Raw genomic sequence first — 24,055 nt, 5'->3', positions numbered from 1 at the left:
TGAAATTGCATTTTTTTTTTGGGGGGGGGGGTCACAGTGCAATCTTGTTCTGGTAATTTTGCCTCTTCTTTCCTTTCAAAATTTCTGTATTTTCTTTGGTAATATGTTTTCAATCATGTATCTGAGACTGGAATCTCATCTGTTATCTGTGACTCAACACCAGACCCTTTCTATTTTTAGTTGCATGTTTGTCGGGGTTGGAGCCATGACACACCCTTATTCTTTTCCTGTCCCTGTTCCTCTTTGTGGGATTCTTCATCTCATTATTTTATTAAGCATTTATTTGCATGTCCCCAACAGTATCATCAGCTAATGAGAAGATTCTGGTCTAGTGAGAACTTGTCGATATTATTTTATTACCTTTGGCAATCTTTCGTAACAGTTTCATGAGCTCATTGAATTTTATCAGAGGGATTTGTCTTTCCTCACCTCCTTTGTCTCTAGCACTCTTTTCCTTCCCTGTTGCTTGGGGTTTTATCTAAGGCAATGCAAGAGGTTCTTTCTCTGCTGGTTATTGTATCTATTCTTAATCTTTCTCCAGGTTTTTATTCCAGTATGCTTGTTATCCTCATGCAAAAAGAGACTGGCAACCTGTACTAGGTTTATCCTGCATCATTCTAATTTTCAACCTGCCCAACCTCACTTTGGAGTCGTTTTTCATCTATTAGGAATGCTTTATCTCTAGGTTTATCAATGGCAAATAGGATTGTCACAAGTGCTTATTTGAATATCTTGATATTTCATCACTCATGACACTCTCTTCAGTTTATTCTTCATGAGGTGATTTCTTTCTTTAGCTCACTGCACTATAGACTTGCTTTGACCCTGTATGTTTTGATTGGCATTCAAAGCATTCTTCTATCACTGATATGGTTTCAGTTTATGCATTCCTCTTTCTTTGGTCCACACTTAAATTTTAGAAGTTCTTACTGTGATCACTTCAGTATCTTGTCCATTTGAGTGTTTTTCTTTTTTACACACATTTCAATCAGGCCTTCCCTTATCCTCTTCAACTTTGTTTGAATTTTGCAGGGATTCTTTGTCAATTCTTATTATCTTTCCTCCTTCCCTTCTCTTCAATCAGCATTGGTGGTTAGATATGACTTACACATTGGTGGGTGTCTTGCTTCCTCCTTCTCATCTAGTTTTTCACATCTCATGGATGAATCCATTTGGGAATGGTGGACCAGGCTTGATCAACTGGAATATGTGGGATTTTTGGTTTGTACCCAAGAGGTCTTCTCCTATCAACATCCTGGAAATTCTCACTGTAGGTTGTTTTTTGATTCATTTCCTCCACTAAGCCAGAAATTGTCTGGTAATGATTCATTCCAACTTTTCTTCAGTAGTTACTTATCTCATTCACCAGGGCAGCATTTATTCTCTATCCTTCTGTATTCGTCTGTTGGATCTTCTTTTTGGGCTTATATGCTTGATATTCCTATCACTGCACGTCATGTTCCAGGTGCTTTTGCTTTTGTCATGGATTAGATTCTTGTCCATTTATGTGACAGAATTATGTCTATCCTTTCCTCTTCCAGTGGTCTTGATTTCAGTGGGGTATTCCTCACATTGAAGCTTTTGCTACATCTGTAAACCAAAAATTGCCTTGGCTTTGGTTTCCAGTTCCTCATATTCTTGCTCTGGCTACCAGTTTTTAAGCCAGAACTGAATCTACATATTTATCTGTCCTCAAATTTTCCTTTTTTTCTTGGTAAATTTTTTCATTCTTGACACTCCTTGTTCAGTTCTATGAGTCGTTTTTCCTCCCTAACAGTTGGGTTATCTATGATGGTAACTCCTCTGTTTAGCCTCTTTCCCTTTCTTCCATTTGATATTCCCATTTCTGAATATGATTCTATGCATTGTATGTGCTCTTCTCTGTTATATGTCTGCATTACTTTTTTATGTGGTATTTGTTTCCTTCTCTTTGTTCCTTGGCAACTGTTCTCTGTTTCTGTGTTCTTTCTCCTCCCCCTTTTGTCAGTTGGTTTCTATTCTTCATTTGATTGCCTTCTTTCTCTTTATCATCTTCCTCCTGTACTTTGTTCAAAGTGTCTTCTCACCCAATTTAACACCTTAAATTTTCATTAGCATTTCATCTTTATTGTCCTTTGGAGGCATGTGGACTACCCATGAGATGTTCATCTCTCACTATTTGCATCAATATGCTGTATCCTTCTTCTTTTGGTTATTGTCTTCTGCCTCCAGCAATTATAGAATATCAGAATTCAAAGAGGCTTTGACTGGGTATGTTATTTTTTCTTATTTTTCCTTTTCAGGGGCCATCTTCCCTTTTATTAATGCTCTTTGTTTGAATCCCACTCTGTGGTCAGTGGTGCTTGACAAGGTATTTCTTTAACTGTTCAAATCCACACTGTCAAGCCGTGTTGACTTGTATGTTATAATTCCGTAACCACACAGTGCACAGTACAGAGATGGAGTGTTCCACAAGATCACTTTTAAGTTTGTCCTTATGATAGAATTGTTTCATAAGTTTGCCTGTCCCAGATTGTACTCCCCCATGCGACTCAGAGATGCCAACCATTAAGATTTGAGCATGATCATTATGATTTTAGTGTATACATTACGACTATATGCTCATACAGACAAATATTACGACTTGTTGCAACTCCCAAATTATTATGTATTATATAGGCCTATATAATAAAGTGATAAATTTTTCCCCTAGGGCTCGAAAGGGGTTAAAAGGAAATTTCTAGTGAGATACAAATGAATTTTGATAATAAATAAAAGACATAGTCCAAATAGCTACTTGCGATAATCATGTTTGTGCTTGAAATAATAAAAAAATATTTGTATCTCTGACGTCTAGTTTGAGTGCAGTGTTTCTCCATACTGGGTACATGGGGGAATTCATAGTTATGTCACCAGTGCTTGTCAGCCAATCTGCGCTCACATAGATGGGTATTTCTTGTTTTCTAAGCAGCATAGAAACACCAATGCGATCGTTCACAAGATGGAAAAAAAGAGGCCTCGTTCACCAGATTGTCTTGTTTCTGGCAAATCTAAATGGACTAAAACTGTGAATAAAAAATTTAGGAAAGAGTATAGTGCAAAATATCTGGTCATTGCATCAAAAGTCAGTGACAGTCATGCATTTTGTGCAGTTTGTGACATCAATTTTTCTGTGGTACATGGCATGATAAACAATTGTACCAGACATACAAAATTGGCATCTCACCAACAAAAGGCTGAAGTGAAGACAAAAACAATGCAGATAACGACATTTATGAGTAAGAATTCAAAATATGAAACCATAAATTCAGAAGTGATGTTCACACAATTCGTCATTGCTCAGAATTTACCCCTAGCTGTAGCCGATCATGCAGGACATCTATTCAAAAAAATGTTCCCAGACTCTCATATAGCGAAAAAATATGGCTGTGCCAGAACCAAAACTACAGCCATTGTACAAATGTTGGGTTGTGGAGATGACAAAATGATTTCAAGCATACTCACTAACAGTGTTTACAGTTTAGTCACAGATGGATCCACAGACATGGATGACTCAAACTGTATCCAGTGGTTGTACGATGTCTTGACCCTTTGCTTGGAAAAATTGTTTGTTCTCTTTTGACAATGGTGGAATGGAAAGAAGCTTCAACGGGAGAGAATATTTTCAAGCTTTTGGACCACAAACTGACAAAGAGGAAAATTCCATGGGAAAACTGTCTTAGTATTTCTTCAGACAGTGCCTCGGTTATGTCTGGTATAGGTAAAGGTGTGATGGGACACATCTCAAGACGACAGCCTAGCATTTACTTCGTGGGCTGTGCCTGTCACCTCATGAATATTGCTGCCCAGAAAGCTTCCAGAGAACTACCCTGCCCAGTTACTGATATATTGATATATTTTCTGGACAAAAGTACTAGCAGAAAACAACATTTCAAAGAGTTTCAAGGATTGTATGACAAAGAAACAAGAAAAATTCTACAATTTGTTAACACAAGATGGCTATCATTTGGGTTGTGCCTCAACAGAATATTGGACATGTGGAAGCCATTGAAGAAGTATTTTCACTGTGAAAAGGAAAAACTAGATTCAAAAGGATCCAAAAGTGCAGATCAGTGAGGCAGCAAGACTTAACAATCAGGATATTCTCTCAGCCACACAGGGACACAATCAAGACACCCTCCCAACCACACAGGGACACAAAACAACAGTATCCAAAAGCAGACAAAGAAACATTTGATATAACTCAATATATGTTTAGGCAGTCTGACATTGAACTAAATAAGAGACAATAAATGAAAAAAGAGAAGAAAACAAAAGCTAGCAAGGAAGTAACCAAGAGAAGTGATGAGCAGAGCAAGTTAGATAAGTTAACAGTTTTCTTGGACAACAAAATGAACTTGTTATTTTGTCTTTTTCTTCAGTCTGCAATTCCTCTATTTGAGCAAGCCAATTTGATGTTGCAAAGAGAAGAACCTTGCATGCACATTATGCATAAAACTCTGATTACACAAGTTAAAAATACATACATCAGATACATCAAGCCAGAATATCTTGAAGGCAACATCACTGAACTTGACTATAACAATGAATCCTTACACAAATCTGATGAGGCAGTTTCTGTTGGAAATGCAGCCAAGGAATACATTGTTAAATATGAAAAGGACCTGGACCTGATCAGATTCTACACCAGTGTCAAGAAATACTATACGAGGGCTGTTCAAAAAATACGCGGACTGACGTCATAAAACAAAATGTACTTTATTTAGAAGTTACAGGTCTGGGACCCCTTCAAAGTACTCTCCTCCCCAACGAACACACGTATCCCAACGGTGTTTCCACTTGTTGAAACAGTCCTGGTACGCTTCTTTTGTAATGTCCTCCAGCTCCTTCGTCGCATTTGCCTTAATCTCGGGAATCGTCTCAAATCTTCTTCCTTTCAAAGGTCTCTTGAGTTTGGGGTACAAGAAAAATCGCAAGGAGCAAGATCAGATGAGTAGGGGGGGTGGGGAAGAACAGTGATTGAGTGTTTGGCCATAAACTCACGAGTTCTGAGGCACAAATTTCGCAGCAACGTGGTGCATCTTCAATTTTTCGGTCAAAATCTCGTAACAAGATCCAACTGATATCCCACAGTCTTCAGCAAGCCCCTGACAGTCATACGTCGATTTGCCCGCACCAGGGTGTTGATTTTGTCAACGTGTGGGTCGTCTGTTCACGTGGAAGGACGTCCAGGATGCTCATCATCTTCAATGGACTGTTGACCATCCGTAAAACGTTCATGCCACTTGAAACATGCCGTATGCTTCATAGCAACATCGCCGTAAGCCGTGTTAAGCATAGCAAAAGTTTCAGTCGCAGATTTTCCAAGTTTAACACAAAATTTCACAGTAAGTCGTTGCTCCTTCAGGTCATTCATTCTGAAATCCGCCAAACGAAAAAATCGCACTTCACTTAAAACCACGTAGCTAATACACAAATGAAGATATCTGCAATCGGGAAATGGCGTCGTAATCAGCTGATCTGTGCAAACCTAGCGACACCAAGAGGATTCTCCTGGAACCAACTGGAGCCGTGCAATTCAAACAGTTTGTGTATTTTTTGAACAGACCTCGTATTGCAGCTACAAATTACATGATGCAACATTTCCCTCTAAATGATGAACTTGTGATTCACGCAGAGGTTGCTGATCCAAAACTGAAAGTCAGCAAAGATTTCTCTTCTCTACGCTTCTTCACAGACAGGTATCCTGTCCTTGTCAATACACATGAGCACGACACTATTGACAAGTTGGAAGGACAATATTTGAACTATCAAATTGATACTTTTTCAGAAACTGTCCTTTAGTTGAATGTTGACAAGTTTTGGGTTCAGCTGTCTACAGTTAAGGATGGAAATGGCAACCAGAAGTATGACATTCTCTGTAGGATTATGCTTGGAATTCTTAAAATCTTCCATTTCAATGCTGACAGTGAAAGGATATTTAGTTTAGTGACTAAAAACAAAAGAAACTTCAGTCAGTTTTGAACTGTATTATAACACACAAGATGTATATGCAGTCAAATGGACAATGTTGTTATAACTCCCAACCATCCAGAGACATTCTCATGAAAGCAAAGGCTGCAACAGCTGCAAAACTATTACAATAAGTGTCATAAACATGATATAAACTAGTCCTTACCCAAAGGCTTTTTCTGCTTACTGTTTGTGCATGTTCAATGTTGTTTTAACAGTATGTTTGTTACTCTGAACTAAATAAGACAACTTCAAAAGAATTTTTTAAAATTTATTTATTAAATACACAAAACACAGTCGTAAATGAGCAATCTATAGCAGTAATAAATAATAATAGTTATAATAATAATATAATAATAAACAGCTTAGAGACATTGGTCAGGCCTAGTAGCCACAAATGATAAAGGGCTCTGTCTACAATCATTACACTCAGTCATTTGAAATAGTTGGCATCTCTGTGGACTGTGTGGGTAAAACATGAGGGGGCAGCTGCCCAATTCTGCCATATCTTGTATTGAATAAATCCATATGGTTTGCTTTTCAAAATAGGATTTCACAGTCACTCATTGCACTGTCTCAAGTATTGTTGTTCCTCCAGACTTTCCATTGTGTTTTACCCTCTTTTTTGCTTTCTTCCTGTTCACATGTGAAGTTAATGTTGGGATGTATTGAGTTAATGTGATTGAAAAAATCCCACAATCGTGTCGTTTACATCACATCTACAGAACACACACTTAATTTTTTCAATTACATTAACTCTATACATCCCAACATTAACAGGAAGAAAGCAATCACATATCATTTCTTAACCTCAAAATTACAAGAACCGATACACAATTTAAAACAGAAATTCACTGAAAAATCACCCATACTGGACTATACATTCCTTGGAACACTGCACATAAAACAAAATAAAAATTCAACATACTAATAAACCAAATAAACACAGATAAAATTAACAAAGAATTAGACAAAATAAAACAACACTTCATCAACATCAATAAGTTTCCTCCACAAACCATAGAAAACATTATACGCACACACCTAGCCAAAAAGCAAAATCAACTAACAAAAGTAAATATATCCCATAAATTAAAAAATCACAAAACCATATACTGCTGCATACCATATATTCCCGACATCAGCAGAAAAATAACCAAATTTATTCAAAAACCAGGCACAAACTAAGGTCTATACTGTGTAAAAACTACACTGGCAAACATCACACCAACATTATTTATAAAAATACAATGTAATAACTGCCACGACTTCTACATTGGAGAAACAAGTAGAAAAATGGAAACCAGAATCAAAGAACACAAAAAGTCACCTTCACACGTTTGCAAACACTGCAAATCAAATAAACAACATAACCATAGAAAACACCCAAATACTAAATGAAGAAACAAACATAAATGCAAAACGAAAGAAGCCTTACTTATACAACAACTCAAGCCCCAAATAAACCAACACAAAAGAACACCTTTATACCTATATTAAAACATTTAAGCATGCCCTCTACATTCCTACACTCAGTTACACAACTGCCTTCAAACATGTGGTCAGCTATCGGTCAGTTACCTCTTTCTTTCTTTGTGAACCTGACAATGATCGAAGAAGGTCGAAATGTTGTTCTCTCCTCTACATAAAAATTTTCTCAACCCAAAACAGCCGTTTTTACATATATATTTTTCTTTACAAGTGGGTTTTCTAATCATCACAGATTAACTCTGTACAATATGTCTTCCAAAAATTTATTATATGATGTAGCTTGCGTGATCCTGAGTAATTCACATGCTACGAGATTTTCATGTTAAGTATAAAAATACTATTTAATATTTTGCAGTTTTCACATTTCACTTGCATAATTGCCAGAACTTCCAAAATGAATAACAAAATTTTTAAAGCTGTTTATATTTTATTTTCTGTTTTCTCAACAACATCATTAACTCTAACTGTTATTATCAATGTTGAGTGCTATGAAATGTTAAAAATTAAGAAATTAAAATATCTTCAAACTTTTATCTTTTCATTAAATAATCTTAAATTTTCTTCTTTGGGTCATATGCATACTTTCACATTTTGTCTTACTGTTTATTTTTAATGTTTTATTTTCCTTTCATTTTCTTAATCTGTGATTACTTATGTTGGCATGCACCAACAGGTGCTTATGGATGATATAATATTATAACTGGCAGAGACAGTTGAACCACCGACAAAATGATGGTTACATTCACTAGCATTATGAAAGCTGGTTGAGTGAAGCAAAGCATTGAATAAATTTAAAAAGTTATAAATTCTTTTGAATATGAACTTAAAACAAATTTTATACCTGATTAACTAAAGTATAAAAGTAAATCCTAAATGCATTTTAATTGTATATCAAATGAATATATATATATATATATATACATGTATAAGGAAAGTAAAACAGGCAAGTGCTGGGAACAACAATATCCAACAATATACTTAGGAATTGTATGCCTTTGTACTCTACATTGAAATTATGTTTGGTAGAAAATAGTTTTCATGAAATATTATGCAAAATCTACTATTTCTATTTGCTATAAGTATGTCATTCATTTTAAAACTGTTGCTTAGTAACACAGCTTCTAATTTGAAAGTGAGCATGGCTTATCTTAACCTGAGAAATTTTTACAATAGTTTGCTTCAGGATAAAAGTTATTTAAATGTGTTTGAGTTGTTCATAAACAAACTGAATAAGTTGTAGTTACACTGGCTAATTGATTAATATATCTAAATTACATGATTAGCAGTTTCTTCTATACCAGTTGTGAAAGTAGATAATTGCTACCATGATGATACCAGTACAAAAAAATGTAGGTTCAATTATTGTTTTGGAGGTTTGTTTCAAAATAAAAGTGTAAACACTGAGATGATATAAAAATTTGAATTAATAATACTTCCTAAAAATAATTTCATTAAAATTCATTGATTGTTAAGTGGTTTTATTAAATTTTTAATTTAACTCAACAACATGTGCAGAAAGGATTTTAAAAATAGCATCATCATTATAGATTTAATGAACACTTTTTGAAGCATCCATTCCAATTTTTATGAAATGCTTAAAATAAGATGTTTCTTTGAACTCTGCCATCATTTGCTGCAGTTCTGTGGTTACCCATAGGATCCTCCTCTATAGATACTGTGTTCAACAATGAGTTGTATGCAATCTTACTTACTCAAGATTGTAAAGAACCTAAGAAATACGGTAACTGAACTATCTGTCTCAAATGACTCAGCACTTTTAAGGTCTTGGAATTGTTTCATAACATTTCTCACTGTATTTCTAGGTTATTTAGAAAAAATGGCCCATTTCTCTCTACTGTTTGCTTTTTGTCCAGTTTTCTAGATTCCTGGCCATGCCAGTATCCAGAGGAAAGAGTTCACTAAAACTGTGGTCAAATCAGACTTCAGTGGCAATGTAAATGGTTTGTTTTATACTTTATATAGATTACCAGCCTGTTATCAAGGCAAGGCTTCATTAAAATTAGCAAGCTGTTATTGGGATGAGTAATGTATTAATAAGTTTTTCTACATGAGACCTGCTCACCTGTCTTTGACAATCTAGTTTGTGCAGAAACAGTTTCAAAGAAGGAGGTCCTCCTTGCAAGGCCCTAATCTAGGTGCAGTTTTATTAGTCATAATTTATCTTATGCAAAGGAATGATTCCTCATTATCTAAGTAGTATGACACACAAGTTAAATTGCACAGTCGTGCAATCATCATGACATACATCAGTGACCATTTAAGATATGTTTTACTCTTGTTGTCTCTTTAACAATATACAGTGTCATTGGTAATGATGATGCTGTCTATTCTGGTCATGTTTTTAATTTCTATACATGCCATAGGCCTTTTTTAACTATATAATTTATTAACTTTTTAACAAAAAATATCTGATACATTTATTTTTTATTTTTAAATTAACAGTATATAAAAAAGTTTAATTTGGCAGAAGTAGCTTATGTGGATTTCTACCATAAAACTTTCAAGCAAATGTAACAACTTTACATTATCTTTGCAGATTCATGGAGCTGAACTGGGATTCCAATGTGGAGCTTTAGGTGGAGGAAAAGCTGTTGTATTCAACCAGGATGGAGCACGGGGATTGCTAACACGTGAACTAAACACCACAGGTAGCAGGTGTGTTGTTAATGTTCAGAACAGCAAAATGACTACAGATGGTTTTAATTTATTTAAAAATAGAAGCATAACAGAAACAAGATTAAAAGTTGACTACTAGCTTCATTATCAGAATATCTTATTTACATATACTGCTTTCGATAAATAACCATATAGAAGGTGCATATTTTGCAGATAAAATTTGTTTTATGATAACTGCTCTGCTGAGATTTTCTACATTAAACAAAATGCAAGCTGTATTCCATTATATTGCACTTTTTACACAAAATATGTTTTTGACTCATTGGGATTGAATTATTGTAAATTAGATACAATTTTTTTGTGAAGTTTCATTACACTTTCAGTTTACTCATTTTTTTTCTTATATTATTATAAATGATTGCAAGTATGATTATTGCTAACCATTTTCTGAAAAGTCATTCCAGGATTAGTTTATCTTATCTTTGGACAGTTTTTACTAACTAACTATCTTATTTTATCCTTGAACTGTTTTTGTGACTTACAAGCAATAAATAAGGGATTTAAGAGAGTTCCTTTATTGTTAAGTTAAATTACAGCAAGACCTAAAATGTTTCTTTGTTTCATAACATACATTATGTTATTTAGCTATTGAAGTTTTATTATGACAGAAACTTTAGTCATACATTAAATTTTATGGTCATATTTTTGAAAGAATAGTAGGCTACAAGTGATTTTAGTTGAAAATATATCTTTAAACTCACTTGTTACATATTCAATAAACTGTGTGTGTTTAAGACTACACAACAATTGTATTTTGTTTTGGTTCTGAATGTTTCAGATAAAAGTGAGAGCAAACTAACATCACAGATTTTAAATAAAAGTGATTTATGGACAATATCTTTATAGGTTGCCATTTAGAACTAGTACAATTTAAATGCTTAAGAAATCTTTAAAAGCTTAGTAGTAAAGGTTGAAATGGTAGTTAGAAACATTATTCTCCCAAATACACAACAAATACATTTCTGAAAGTAAAACTTACAGCAATATGTTTTTTGCCTCATCTTCGTGTATAAGCTGGTTTCTAAATTGATTATTTGAATAAGATATTTAAATTTAGTAAGTTAACTGAATTGTTTTGTATAATAAATAATTAAAATTAATGCTGTGTGTAAAATATAAATGAAAAGAATTTTAAACGTGAATTCCATAATTTATTGAAAAAGTTATATTGAAGAAGGATGAAGTGCCAGTTAGATACTCGTACATAAAATACTGTTCATATGTTGTTAATTAGAGTTAATTAATTGTGAATTAATGGCAGTTATTCTGAATTCTGTTTTCTGCTTGTTCAAAATAGTTTCAGTCTGAAAAGATTTTACCTTCAGTGTGTTAAACATGTTTCATTTTAATACAATGTAACTGTCAAAGTATAAAATAAACATTGTCATAATTTATAGTAGAGTCTGTTTTTACACTTTTATTTTTAGGTTTATTCAGTTTACCATCAGAGTTGGAAGTCAGTCTCATGCAAGTGCCTGTCCCAGTCCTAATCACCTATCTGAAGCTGTCTATGTACATTATTCATGTGACGGTTCCCTTTCTTGGCATGTGCTAAAGATATTGAAGCATATAAAGTTCCAGGAGCCTAAGTTAGTGGTCCTTGTTATCTAGCATTTGTAAATGGTTAAAATAATAATTATAGACTCAATAATAACCTCTTAAATTAATTAATTCTGACCATCCACAGGGGCTCAGAACTGTAATGTATTATATTATATCAGTTTCACTAACTGATGCTTTGCTAAGCAGGGTCCACTCAGTTGAAATTGACTATTTGTTGCTGGATTGCTTTTTTTTGTTCAGGTCTGTGTGTATTGTGTGCTTTGATGGGAAATTGATATTGATTAGCTATGTAAAAAAGTTAACTTACCATTTTTCAGTAAAATCTAAATAAAAAATTTACTTGTATCTTGAGATTAAACTATATTTTGGAAATAGTAGGTACTTTATTCCCTAAAATTTTATGATTTTATATATATATATACAAGGTGAATCAAAAGTAAGTGTGAGGTGTCAAAAATCTGCTCACATACATTGTTTAGATATTTGTTATGATATAAAGGTCAAATCAAGAACATTCTTGTGCATAAATTTGCATAATTGTATGACAGAGTGTGTATTAAAGCACGATGTTTTCAGTTTTAAAAGTTAGATGAAACTATAAGGAAAACAATGTTTCTGGAGCAATGTTGTTGTGCACTACACCACTGTATTGACAGATTTTATGTGATACTGGTAATTTCAGAGATAGCATTTGATTAACCTTGATTAGTCCTTTGTATCCAGACATCATTTCAGGTAACAAACTGTCCCTAGTATGCTTATCTATTTTTAGTTAAGAAGAAACTTGTGTTGTGAAAGCAATATCATTATTGAAATAAACACTCAATCTGGAGCTTGTGCCTTTTTATTTTATTATTGCACTTTCTTTGCTCTATGTATACAAAATACATATGTACACATGAAACAGAAAATATGTATATTGTATATATGTTTTTTGTTTTGTTTTTTATCAGACACCTGTCCATTCCTCTGCCAGATAAAGCTCTACATCAAAATTGCCAATTCCGGCTATGGCAACCTTACCACTCAGGAGAATTGCAGGACATGTGGGCTGTTGATGATCTGTCAGTGTCAGCTCAGATGTCTAACACAATTAGTCTTAATTTCAGTGATTTCCACGCCATTAACGATTCAATCCGCTACAACTATGGAAACATAGATCGCTATTGCAGACCAGATGGAGATGCACTTAGGTTAATTTTTAAAGAAAAACATTCTTTTATTTGTATTAATGAGAACATCTCATAATTTGATTCATACTATTTAATCTTTATTGTTTTAAGTTTTGCTGGAAAACAGTTGCTCTCTAAAACTTTGAGTTTATCATACAGTTTTTAATTCTTCCAGCATAGTTGATTAACTTAAAGTAGTCTTGACCACTGGCCATCATCTGATGCTAATAAAATTGCTTAAGTTGTTTTAATAAGTTGTTAAAATGAAATTTCTGAAGTAAGTAATTATTTGCAACTTAATCATTATTTAAAATACATTTGCAGAACTGTGATAAAATATGATATTTAAATTATTTATGTTTTACTTTGTTATTACATCTCATTTTATATAGTACATACATATTTACATATTTTTAAAGCCATACAACATTGTGTTATAAATATAATTATTAATTGTAAGAAATTCATAACAGTAGTAATGAAAGGTTCAAGCAAACCTGTGTGATGTTACATAGATAATTAGGTTATGGTTATATGTATTAGGATTACAGTTTCATTGAACAATCAGGAAGTTCAAATGTGTTAATTTTTTGTTAACCTAGTTTTACTGCAGAAGTCCCCTTTGGTTCTACTCGCACTTTGGAAACAAAGTCTCTGCACATTGGCCCTGCCTATATGCTTCAATTTGATTTGGTGTTAGGATGTGGAGACGCTTATAGCCTTGGAAAAGATAATAAGGTATAGGAGTATTCTAAGACATTATAAAGTGGCAGTCTTTACTGAAAGATAATTAAAACTACCTTTTAAGTTTATGAAATTTGTATTTTACACTGCTTACAATACTCAATTTATAAAATATCTTGATATTTTTAGAGTAAAAATAAATTACACTTATATTGTTCTGCTATAGTTAACTTGGATTAATCAAAGACTTTAATGTTATATTGAAATGAAGTTCAAAATTTTAATAGTTTAAATCTTGTGTTCTAGGTTTATTTGGAACATTCCACCAATCATGGAATGACATGGCACCCTGTATACAAGCCTTGTCTTCCTTCCACTGGTAGATGTAATGGTATTTACACTCAAGGGACTGTTTATGATGCTTCTGAGTATAAAAAGTGGAAACGTGTAACAATCAGCCTTCCTTCTTTAACCTGGCAAGTGAATATTTAATCTTGAAGTAAACAAACAATCCTTATATTAACTTTATATAAACATAGAAGCTATTTATTTATATAAAGACTTTCTGACCATTTGTTTTATATTCTTATTATTTTTCAAACTTATATCACATTCAAATATGTGAATTTTATCCAAAAATGAGTTTTTTTTTCAGAAAAGCTGTTTCTTCATAATAATAAATAGAAAAGAATGTGAAGACTGTTTAGAGTAAAGCATATTAAGTAATATCAATGTTTGTACATATGGAAATAGTATATTCCACCTAAATTTTGAAAAATTATTAAAATACAATATATGATCATCTCAGAAGTTTACCCATACGTTTTGTTTTCTGTACAGTTATATTTATTTAATTTTATTATTGTTATCCAAGAATTTTGGAAAATTAAGTTTTTTTAGAAGTTATAAACTTAAACTTATAAGTTTGAAATTTCTTCCATTTATTTTTATTTTAAAACTTAAATTAATTTTTAATATTCAATTTAGGTCCAGTGCAACAAGGTTTCAGTTACGTCAGTCAGAATTTGATGATCAAGACTCCTGGGCAGTAGATAACTTATATATAGGTCCTCAATGCCCAGATATGTGTAGTGGACATGGAAGATGTATGCAGGGAGTCTGTCAGTAAGTATGAGACAATAATGGGAGATGTGATATGAATTTACAGGATGTTTGTTAACCTTTTTATTCCATGTATCCTTTATTATGCATGACATAAAGTTTTAGTGTTTTACATTTAAATTTTTTTTTAAACAAGTTTTTACTTATACCAGTTAGTATAGCATAATATTTAAGCTAATAATCCATATTTTAATAGCATATAAGTTTTAAGCTCCTAATTCTCCAAGGAAATATTTAAAAAATTCTGAATTTCCCCTAATATGACACACGATATACTTTCTCTTGCTATCGTGTCTTCTCTACTTTTTTCACCATCCCTTCAAAGAGCAAAAAATTAAATGTTATTTTTTTCACTAATATTGGGAATATGTGGTATCCAGCAGTGTAAGGTTTTATAGCTTGTTGTTTCTCTGAATATGAATTTATTATTGTTTGTTTTGTTTTTTGTTGACTGTGCTGTTGGATAGGTGTGTGTATGAGTGTATAATTTTTTCAGTGGTTTTTGAAGGGGAAGTTGTTGATATTGATGAAGTGTTGATTTATTTTATTGATTTCATCATTAAATTTTATCAGGTGAACATAGTTTTGTGGCTGTGTTTATTTGGTTTCTTAATATGTTGAGTTTTTGTTTTGTTTCATATGCTGAGTCCCAGTGAACGTACAATTCAGCATGGGTGATTTTTCTGTGGATTTCTGTTTTGAATTGTGTGTCGTTTCTTGTGATCTTGAGGTTGATAAATGCTATTTAGTTAATTTTCTCATGTTCACAGGTAAACTTAATGTTGGGATGTATGGAGTTAATGTGATTAAAGAAAACTAAGTATGTATTCTTTAGATATGAATCTAGCAATTGTATCATCAACATACCTGTATCATTATACTAGTGGGTATAAGGCTGAATTGATCACTTGAGATTGAGTCTGCCTCACGGAAATATTGGTTAAAAATAACACAGGATTGCCCATACCATAAAGTTAGTTTTGATGGTAATTAATTCTACAAAGATTGCTAATTTATTGCTGGGATTTGTATTAATGGGCTGGGGTCTTGGATATAAAGTTCTAAAGCTATTTTACAGGCTTTGATAGTTGGGGCTTCTTGTGAAGAGGGAGATTACATCAAAGCTGGCCATTAGTTGACCAAGAATAGATTTAAAGTTAAAGGAGTCGTTGAAAAAGGAGCTTGCTGATGTTACATATTTAGAAAATTCTCATGCTGTGTATTTACCAAGGTTGTAGTTGAATGATTTGTAGGTCGACATTATGGGTCATTGTGGACAGTTGGGTATGTGAGGTTTGGGAATGCCGTATAGTTGTGGTGTGTGTGAGTTGTTCTTGTACAGGTGGGATTAAAGGTTTTCTGATATTGTGTTGGTTTTTTTTAATTTGTAGTCACATTTTGTTTAGTTGGTTTGTGTGTTTTTTTGTTGAATTTGTGTGTATTGGCTTAAATTTGTTTGTATTTGATAATAAGTTATTTATTTTGTGGATGTACACATTTGCATTCATCATAACTATTGCATAGCCTTCATCTTCTTTCAGAATTTTGTTGTCATTGTCTTGTTTTAGGTTGTTTATAGAATTAATATCTTTCAAAAGATGACCTAGGAAGGTAAAAAATTGTTTTGTACTATATTTTAATTAAAGTTTTAATACTTATACCAGAAATCTTTAGAATTCATTTTTACTTCAAGTGGGTTTCTTGTTTTCATGAATTGCTTGCAGTTTTAGTATTTGTCAAGCATTATCACCATTACCCTTATTGTAGAAAAGTCACTATTAGTGTGGAGCATATGTGTTACTGAAGCAGCATATGAACTTTAAAATTCCTATAAGGTATGACTGCATGCTAGATTTCAAAAGTTTTACAGTAGAAGTTTGTTGTACAACATCATTCAGATCAGCAGTAGTGTAATGCAGACAGCTTGTCTCTTGAAAGAGTGAAGAATATGTTTATGGAATGTGCTGATCATTGATACAGCATAGTAATCAGAATCATTGTTTCTGCAGTGATATTAAGCCATACATTAAGGAATAAACACCACAAGTGATAAACTGGAAGTTTCAGGAAGAGCAATTGAAAGACTCGGTTCTCATTTGAGGACAGCTTGCTGTAGAGTAAGGTGATGTATATCTTTCACAAATAAATGAATACAGGCAGATGTAAATAATCTGGCACTTGCATAGCAGTTGAGCATGGAGCCTGATGCAGTTAGTTATTCTGAGGTCTATGAGACAAGAGATTATCCATGCTTTGGATTATGCAAAGACTGAAAACACTAGGACGTTTTCTTCTCTTTGTTTAAACTGTGGAAGAAGTTTGTATGGCTGCAATCATGACATCTCAGAGGTAGGGTAAACATTGTATAGTGTTCAGAGATAAAGTCAGTTATGCTGAGCAAATTCAGGTAGAAAGTTGTAATCTATCCATTGTAGGTAATAATGATGTTTTATGTGGTTTTCTCTGAGAAACTGGTAAGGTTTATTGGTGCGCACTGTTCATTATCAGTTACATCTCTAGATGAGCTTAAGTTTATCCATTGACTAACATTTCAGCACAGTCATTCACTTGTGCATTAGCTATGCAGTTGGTAATATGGTGTATACCATCTGAATAAATCCACATAGTTCAAAATTAAAGCTTAATTTCATGCAAAAGTTCACAGACTAGTTGATGAGGAAACCTCCCTAATCCAGAAAGTGACTGCTAACAAGTTGCATATATCTCAGTCAACTGTTCACAAAATAATTAAAAAAGGTCTCACTTTTGAGAAGAAGCAAATGCATAAGCTGCTTGTTATGTCCATTACTGAAAGAGAGAAAATTGGTGAGAAAAAAAAAATCCTTGCATGAAGCTTGGATGTGCCTGAATGGCTGCAAAAATGAAATGGGTGATTTGGTACCAATGATGAGACCATAAGAACTTTCTGATATGGTTTAGAGAACCTGAATAAAGTTTTCTGTTGGGTTTTATGGTATCTTCAGGTTTCCAATATGCTGAAACATTTTAAATTTTGTAAGATGCAAAGTAATTAAAGACTAATTCTTGTTACTATTCAGAGAGTGTACTGACACCAATTATAAAGAATGAAATTCACACATTACAGTGTATGATAGTTCAAGGTTAACCCTTTTTAACATTTATATGTATTTAAAGTTCTGTAAATCTGGGTTTTCAAGTGATAAATTATGTTCATAATGTATCTAATTGAAGAAAATAGGTTATCCTCATCTTAAGTAGAAGCTCAGTTTCACAGAGCAGGTGTTTTTATGAAGATGTAGAAATATATTATATAAAAAAAAGATATTTTATAAGACAGTGTTTCATTTTTTAAAGAATAATTCTGTCAGATATATTCTAAATTTATTAATATGAGAGTTTCCTTAAAATGTGTCGTTTATTTTATAATTTTATGAAACACTTCTTTAATTGGAAAAACTGTGTTTTTATTGCTCAGATGTGATAAGGGTTTTTATGGTCCAAACTGTTTGCCTAAAGAAAAACTAAAAGCTGTTCAAAAGAAAGACTTTGAATCTGTTGAAAAATTAGAGGAAGAAGGTTTTGAAATAAGTGGTGGAACCGTATCTTGGGGTGATGAAGGATGTGGCATTATCACTTCTGGTTCATCTCTGTATTTTTATCAAGTGGGTATTTGTTTGATAACTTTGTATCTTGAATCTACTTTCAAGTTATGCCAGATATATATATATAAAACATGAAAATTAATTAAAAGTAAGAACTTGTATATACTTCTCTTTAATAATAGGCAGTAAAAATGCTAAAATATATTTTTTGTGTGAAGTAACATCAAGGATTTTACATCCCCCATAAACATTGGTTTAATTAAAATATGCCATATTTGCAACTTTTTTAAAAATATTCTTCTAATTTTCGTTCATTTGTATTTTAATTTTTTCAAATAAACATTGAAGTAAATAATAACACTTTTATGTTTGAAATTTTGTAAAGTTAGTTGTCTAGAACTGAAGTTTGTTTTTATCAGGATGGGGTACGCCAATTGATAACTGCTGACATGGATACAGAAGACATGAATTTCATCCAGTTTTTTATTCGAGTTGGTGGGGGTGATCCTGTTTTTTGTAACAATGCTACTGGCAGAAATGAGAGTGTCCTTCTTCAATTTTCCAATGATGCAGGAATAACCTGGGATATTCTACGAGAACTCTACTCTGAAAACTATAGATCTGCAAAGTAATTTTTTTTTATAAAATGTTTTTCTCAGTTAAACGAATTTCAGAGTGTTCAGTTTTGAATATTGGAAAATTCCTTTAACATTTCTATGATTATGATTTTGTTTCATTTAGAATATAATTTACCTCTAAAAAATAACTGTAGAAAGGAGTAAAATACAGGATGTGATGAAAAATGCAAAAATTTTACTTTGATCTTTCAAAGGTACAGTTAAGTAGAAAAAATTCAGTAGTCTATTACCGATTAGAAAGGTTTATAATTATAACAATTTTACTGATGTTTAAATTAAAGTTTATTAAAGTTTTATACATTCTATATACTGTTGTGTGTGTCATTTTTGAATGTATAGAAAAAAACGTTTTATGTCCAAGAAATAGATGTCATTAAGATCAAATATGACCAATATAATTTTTAAAGATGCAGTTCATTAGAAAAAAAAACAACAGATATTCAATAACTTATTATTGCTTAAAAATAAATTGATTTCTAACATTTAATAAAATTTTGTTTCAGTTCAACTTTCATGTAATTTTATTCCCTGGTATTTCATACACTACATGTATTAATACAAGTATTATCTCTGAATACAAAAGTATTTGCATAAAAATATCTATAAGCAATGCAATGTGAAAACATAGGTTCAAGAAATAAGTTAACACAAAAAGACAGTACCCTATAATCTGAGTGCTGAAAATATGAGGTATCCATGTAGGTAAAGGGTGCTTTTCTCTGATTGCCCATCCTCTGATCAGTAGTTCTAAGTTAGGGACAGCTGTTCTTGAATGTTAAGGTCTTTGACCTGGCCATTTATCTTGTGTGTTACGTAAAATACATTCATATTCAAAATATCATGCATTAAAAGTTATTCATTTAGTGTTGAGTTTTATATTAATATGAAATAGTAATTAAGTGTATGTTATTGTCATTGATACTTCTATCAAAATCATTTTCTCTCTATTTTTATGAGTTATACATTCTAACCAACATTATTATATCATTTTAAATTAGAATGGAGCATATTTCTCTTCCATTGAAGGCAAAGACACACAGCACAAGACTACGATGGTGGCAACCCCAACACTCTGGTGATGGTCAGGATCAATGGGCATTGGATGATCTGTATTTGAACAATGACAAGGTCAAATATCAGGTCAGTGTAGGTAAAATCAGTTTTTGATGGTTAGGGAATAAAAGTACATTACTTTGTACTTTGTATTATTATTATCTTCCATAATGTTTTTATCATGTGATTAGGAGTTTAAAAATAGCAAATTTTTGTCTTTGAATGATAAATAAAATGCATATTAATTCAAAAAATATTGCTTTTGGAAAAAATTTGGAATAACTAAAATTTGAATATATTTCTCATTCATTTGTAGAATGTTTATTGTAAAAAATGTAATAAAGCTAAGCTTATGATACTAATTCTAATTATACTAATTTTGGGCATTTCAGGATTCTTCTAAAAGTGAAGGCCAGTGGTCAGCATTAACTGAGTATTCTGAAAAACCATTTTGTAACTCTACAAAGAGTGTTTGGGTTTTTGATGGAAAAGAAAACCACCGTTTTGCTGTCAGCCGACCTTTAAACCTTCTAGAATCTGATGTTATACAGTTTAAAGTATGTTTCTTTGTTCTGCAAGCATCAGGTTTAAAGGAAAGTTTTAATAAATCAGAAGGTCTTTATTAAAAAAGAACACAGCTGAACAATAAAATGTTTAAAGTATTTTTTGTATTATTTGACAGATTACTTAGGCAGAATATTCATGGTGAGTAAACTGGAATGGATGACAACAGCCTGGTGTAAAAAACACAAATGTAGAGAACACTGTTTTGAAAGTCTAAAGACAAAAGATTGGAGACTTTTGAAATGTAATCCTCTACAATTGTATTTTATACAGTTGGAATAATTTTGTATGTGTCATTTGGAACAGGTTTTTTTTTACGTTTGTTATAATTCTTGAGATTTCAGTAAAAGTTCAGATATAAAATCAAGTTTAAATTTTTGACATTATTATGATATTTTTACTTTTGTTTATTTTTTATCTGCAGTATTTTGGTTTTGTAAATGTTTAATGTTTTTGGATTGTCAAGAGAAGAACTCATCCTTCAAAAGCATTTAGAGACTTTTTTATAGTTTTATTGTGTTCTTTTGATAGATATATATTTTAATCACTAGTTTTATAGTCTGTGTCCATTCTATTTTTATTTATTAAAATTTTATTAACTAAAATCTTTATGCATTTAATTATGTATTACACCTGTGTATCCTTATTAATGTTTGAATGATTAATCCTGTCTTTATTCAACAAAACTATTTAATTTAAATTGTTTACTTGAAGTTCAACTTTATTACTTTTATGTTGAAGTTCATGTACACTGCTGGCCAAAATCTTAAGGCCAATGAACATAAAGAAAAGTGTGCATTTTGCATTGTTAGACTCGACCACTTATTTGAGTAGAGCTTCAAAAGATGAAAATAAGAAAAGAGAAAATAAAAATAAAAAACTTTTTAGCATTTAATAGGGAAAATGTGAACACTACAAAATTATCCTAAATACTAGTTGGTCAAAAGTTTAAGACCATACCAAAAAAAAGTCCTAAACAGGGTAGGAAATGCCCGACAAGAGGTCTGAGTAGTGAGTTGCACAGCTGTCATTGCAAACAACTTCAAACATTCACTTTGGTATGGTCAGTATAAGCATTTGCAGAAGGCTGGCTGGAATGTTATTTCAAGTGGTGAAGATAAATTCACAAAGATCATGCACTGTTTGGAATTGACGTCCATTTCTATTGACTTCTTTTGCCATCCACCCCCAAACATTTTCGATGGGGTTCAGTTCAGATGAACACGCTGGATGGTCCAAAAGAATCACGTTACTCACCATGAAAATGTTCTTTGTCCTGTGGGCATTGTGGATTGCAGCATTGTCCTGCTGAAAGATCCAGTCATTTCCACACAAGCGAGGGCCTTCAGTCAATAAGGATGCTCTCTCCAACATTCCAGTGTAGCCAGCTGCTGTTTGATGCCCCTGTATAACCTGAAGCTCCAATGTTCCATGGAAGGAGAAAGCACCCCAGATCATAATGGAACCACCTCCACTGTGTCGTGTAGAAAATGTCTTTGGTGGAATATCCTTATCGTGCCAGTAACATTGGAAGCCATCTGGACCATTCAGGTTAAATTTTTTCTCATTAGAGAACAAAACTTTCATCCATTTTTCTACGTCTCATGTTTGATGTTTCTCAGCAAAGTTTAACCGAGTTGTTTCATGGTGTGGAAAGAGGTGTGGCCTTTGAAGACGTTTATGATTTTTTAAAGCCTTTCTCTCGTAGATGCCATCTTATTGTTCTTGAGCTGCATTCTGTGACATGAAGGCCCTCATTCTGGTTTGATGATTGGCTAGTGTCTTGCTGGACAACTTATCGAATCCTCCTTCTCAATGCTGGCAAAATTTTCTTAGGCTGACCACTTGAAATTCTCATTCCATGTCACTCAGGGTCTTTTAAGAAATTTGCAACAGCAGTTTTACTATGCCCAATCTCACCAGCAATGGCACGTTGAGAGAGACCTTGCTTTTGGAGCTCGACAATTCTGCCACGTTAAAACTCCGTCAACTTTTTAGCCTTTGCCATGTTTTTACCCAATGTATCCCAGGAGATGTCAGTGGGAGATGTTGACGATGCTAACGCTTGAACACAAATGACTAAATTTTGTTATGTGTTTATCGATTAACGTTTTGTTTCAGTATGGTCTTAAACTTTTGACCAGCTAGCTTCTAGGCTAATTTCATAGTGTTCAGATTTTCCATATTGAATGCTGAAAAAGTTCTTTATTTTTATTTTCCCTTTTCTTATTTTCATCTTGCAAAGCTCTACTCAAATAAGTGGTTGAGTTTAACAATGCAAAATGCATATTTTTTCTTTATGTTCATTGGCCTTTAAGATTTTGGCCAGCAGGGTATATCCAATGGTGTAAATGGAATATAAATTTTCTTATAAAAGAAGTGTTTTACTAGGGAGTGTTGTTATTTGTGACCATGGTAATCATATCTTTTTACTCTGAATTTAATGAAAGTCTTTGTCAGCAACTGTCAACACTATATTTTCATTATTAGATAAGTGTTGGATGTTTGAAAGAATTTAGATGGGTTGGTTCTGTTCAATTACAATATTCCCATGACTCTGGAGTCACTTGGAACCTTGCTCAGGATTCTTGCTTTCCTGATATTGGCTGTAGTGGTCCATTCCATGATGCTAGTATCTACTACAGTGGTCTTCATGGTCATTGGACTCGTGTGGTTGTTCCTGTGTCTTACAAGATGAGCACCAAGTAAGTCTGAATGATGATAGGTATTACAAATGTAGTAATTGTACTTCATCTGGATATCTGTTGCAGTTTCATTAAATGTTTATCAAAAACAAATTTTTATCCATGTAGTTCACAGCACCCATCTGGTGCCAGGAATGTTAGTGAAGACTTATCATAGTGATAAAGATGTTAGTTCACTTCAGGAAAAAAAAACAAAAGAAAAAAAACCTATAATATCATCATATCTTTGAAATACGTTTTGATTTTTATACTTTGTAGAATACTACTAGTGCTAGGAATACATACCATAGTGATAAAGGTAATAGCTCACTTTAGGCAAGTAAATCTTTTGATATGATTTTACAGACACTGCAATTTTATAGCAATCTTACTCTAATAATCCCAGTTATAAGTAATATGAGATGTTACTTTATGTAGCTATATATCACTTAATGAGAAAATTAGTCTAGTTTGTTTCCAAACAAAACTGCAGTGGCTCAGCAGTAAGTAAGGACTTTTGATGCTGGAAGTTGGGTTTCAGTACACATTGTGGGCACAACACACATTGCCCATTGTGTAGTTTTGTGCTTAGCAACAAACAAACACTTCATTCCAAAGAGAACTGTTAAAGCTATCCAGAATTGTATCTGGCTTAAGCACATAGTTCCATGTACAAATTCATCATATTTAAGTGTGAGTGATAAAGGCAATGGAAAACTATGTCACTAAAATTGTTTTTCAGAATCACTCTATTAAGTTCAAAGGCTCAACATTTTTTTAAAGATAAAAATATTCTGAATTTTCCATTATTT

The 24,055-nt window shown here is 32.6% G+C and overlaps 1 protein-coding gene across 1 annotated transcript in view; it reads left to right on the top strand.

The window, feature by feature from the left end:
• Positions 1 to 24,055, top strand: part of LOC143240563 (reelin-like) — a 161,122-nt gene that overhangs the window by 42,078 nt on the left and 94,989 nt on the right. The window contains exons 17-27 of the mRNA XM_076483209.1: positions 10,040 to 10,158; positions 11,607 to 11,768; positions 12,696 to 12,935; positions 13,517 to 13,652; positions 13,905 to 14,074; positions 14,586 to 14,723; positions 18,178 to 18,364; positions 18,724 to 18,932; positions 19,941 to 20,082; positions 20,388 to 20,552; positions 23,050 to 23,264. Of these exons, the coding sequence (XP_076339324.1) occupies positions 10,040 to 10,158; positions 11,607 to 11,768; positions 12,696 to 12,935; positions 13,517 to 13,652; positions 13,905 to 14,074; positions 14,586 to 14,723; positions 18,178 to 18,364; positions 18,724 to 18,932; positions 19,941 to 20,082; positions 20,388 to 20,552; positions 23,050 to 23,264 (1,883 nt within the window). The remainder of the gene's footprint in view (positions 1 to 10,039; positions 10,159 to 11,606; positions 11,769 to 12,695; positions 12,936 to 13,516; positions 13,653 to 13,904; positions 14,075 to 14,585; positions 14,724 to 18,177; positions 18,365 to 18,723; positions 18,933 to 19,940; positions 20,083 to 20,387; positions 20,553 to 23,049; positions 23,265 to 24,055) is intronic.

Source organism: Tachypleus tridentatus, chromosome 13 (assembly GCF_004210375.1).
Source record: "Tachypleus tridentatus isolate NWPU-2018 chromosome 13, ASM421037v1, whole genome shotgun sequence".
Lineage (NCBI taxonomy): Eukaryota > Metazoa > Arthropoda > Merostomata > Xiphosura > Limulidae > Tachypleus > Tachypleus tridentatus.
This window is presented reverse-complemented; position numbering and strand designations above follow the sequence as displayed.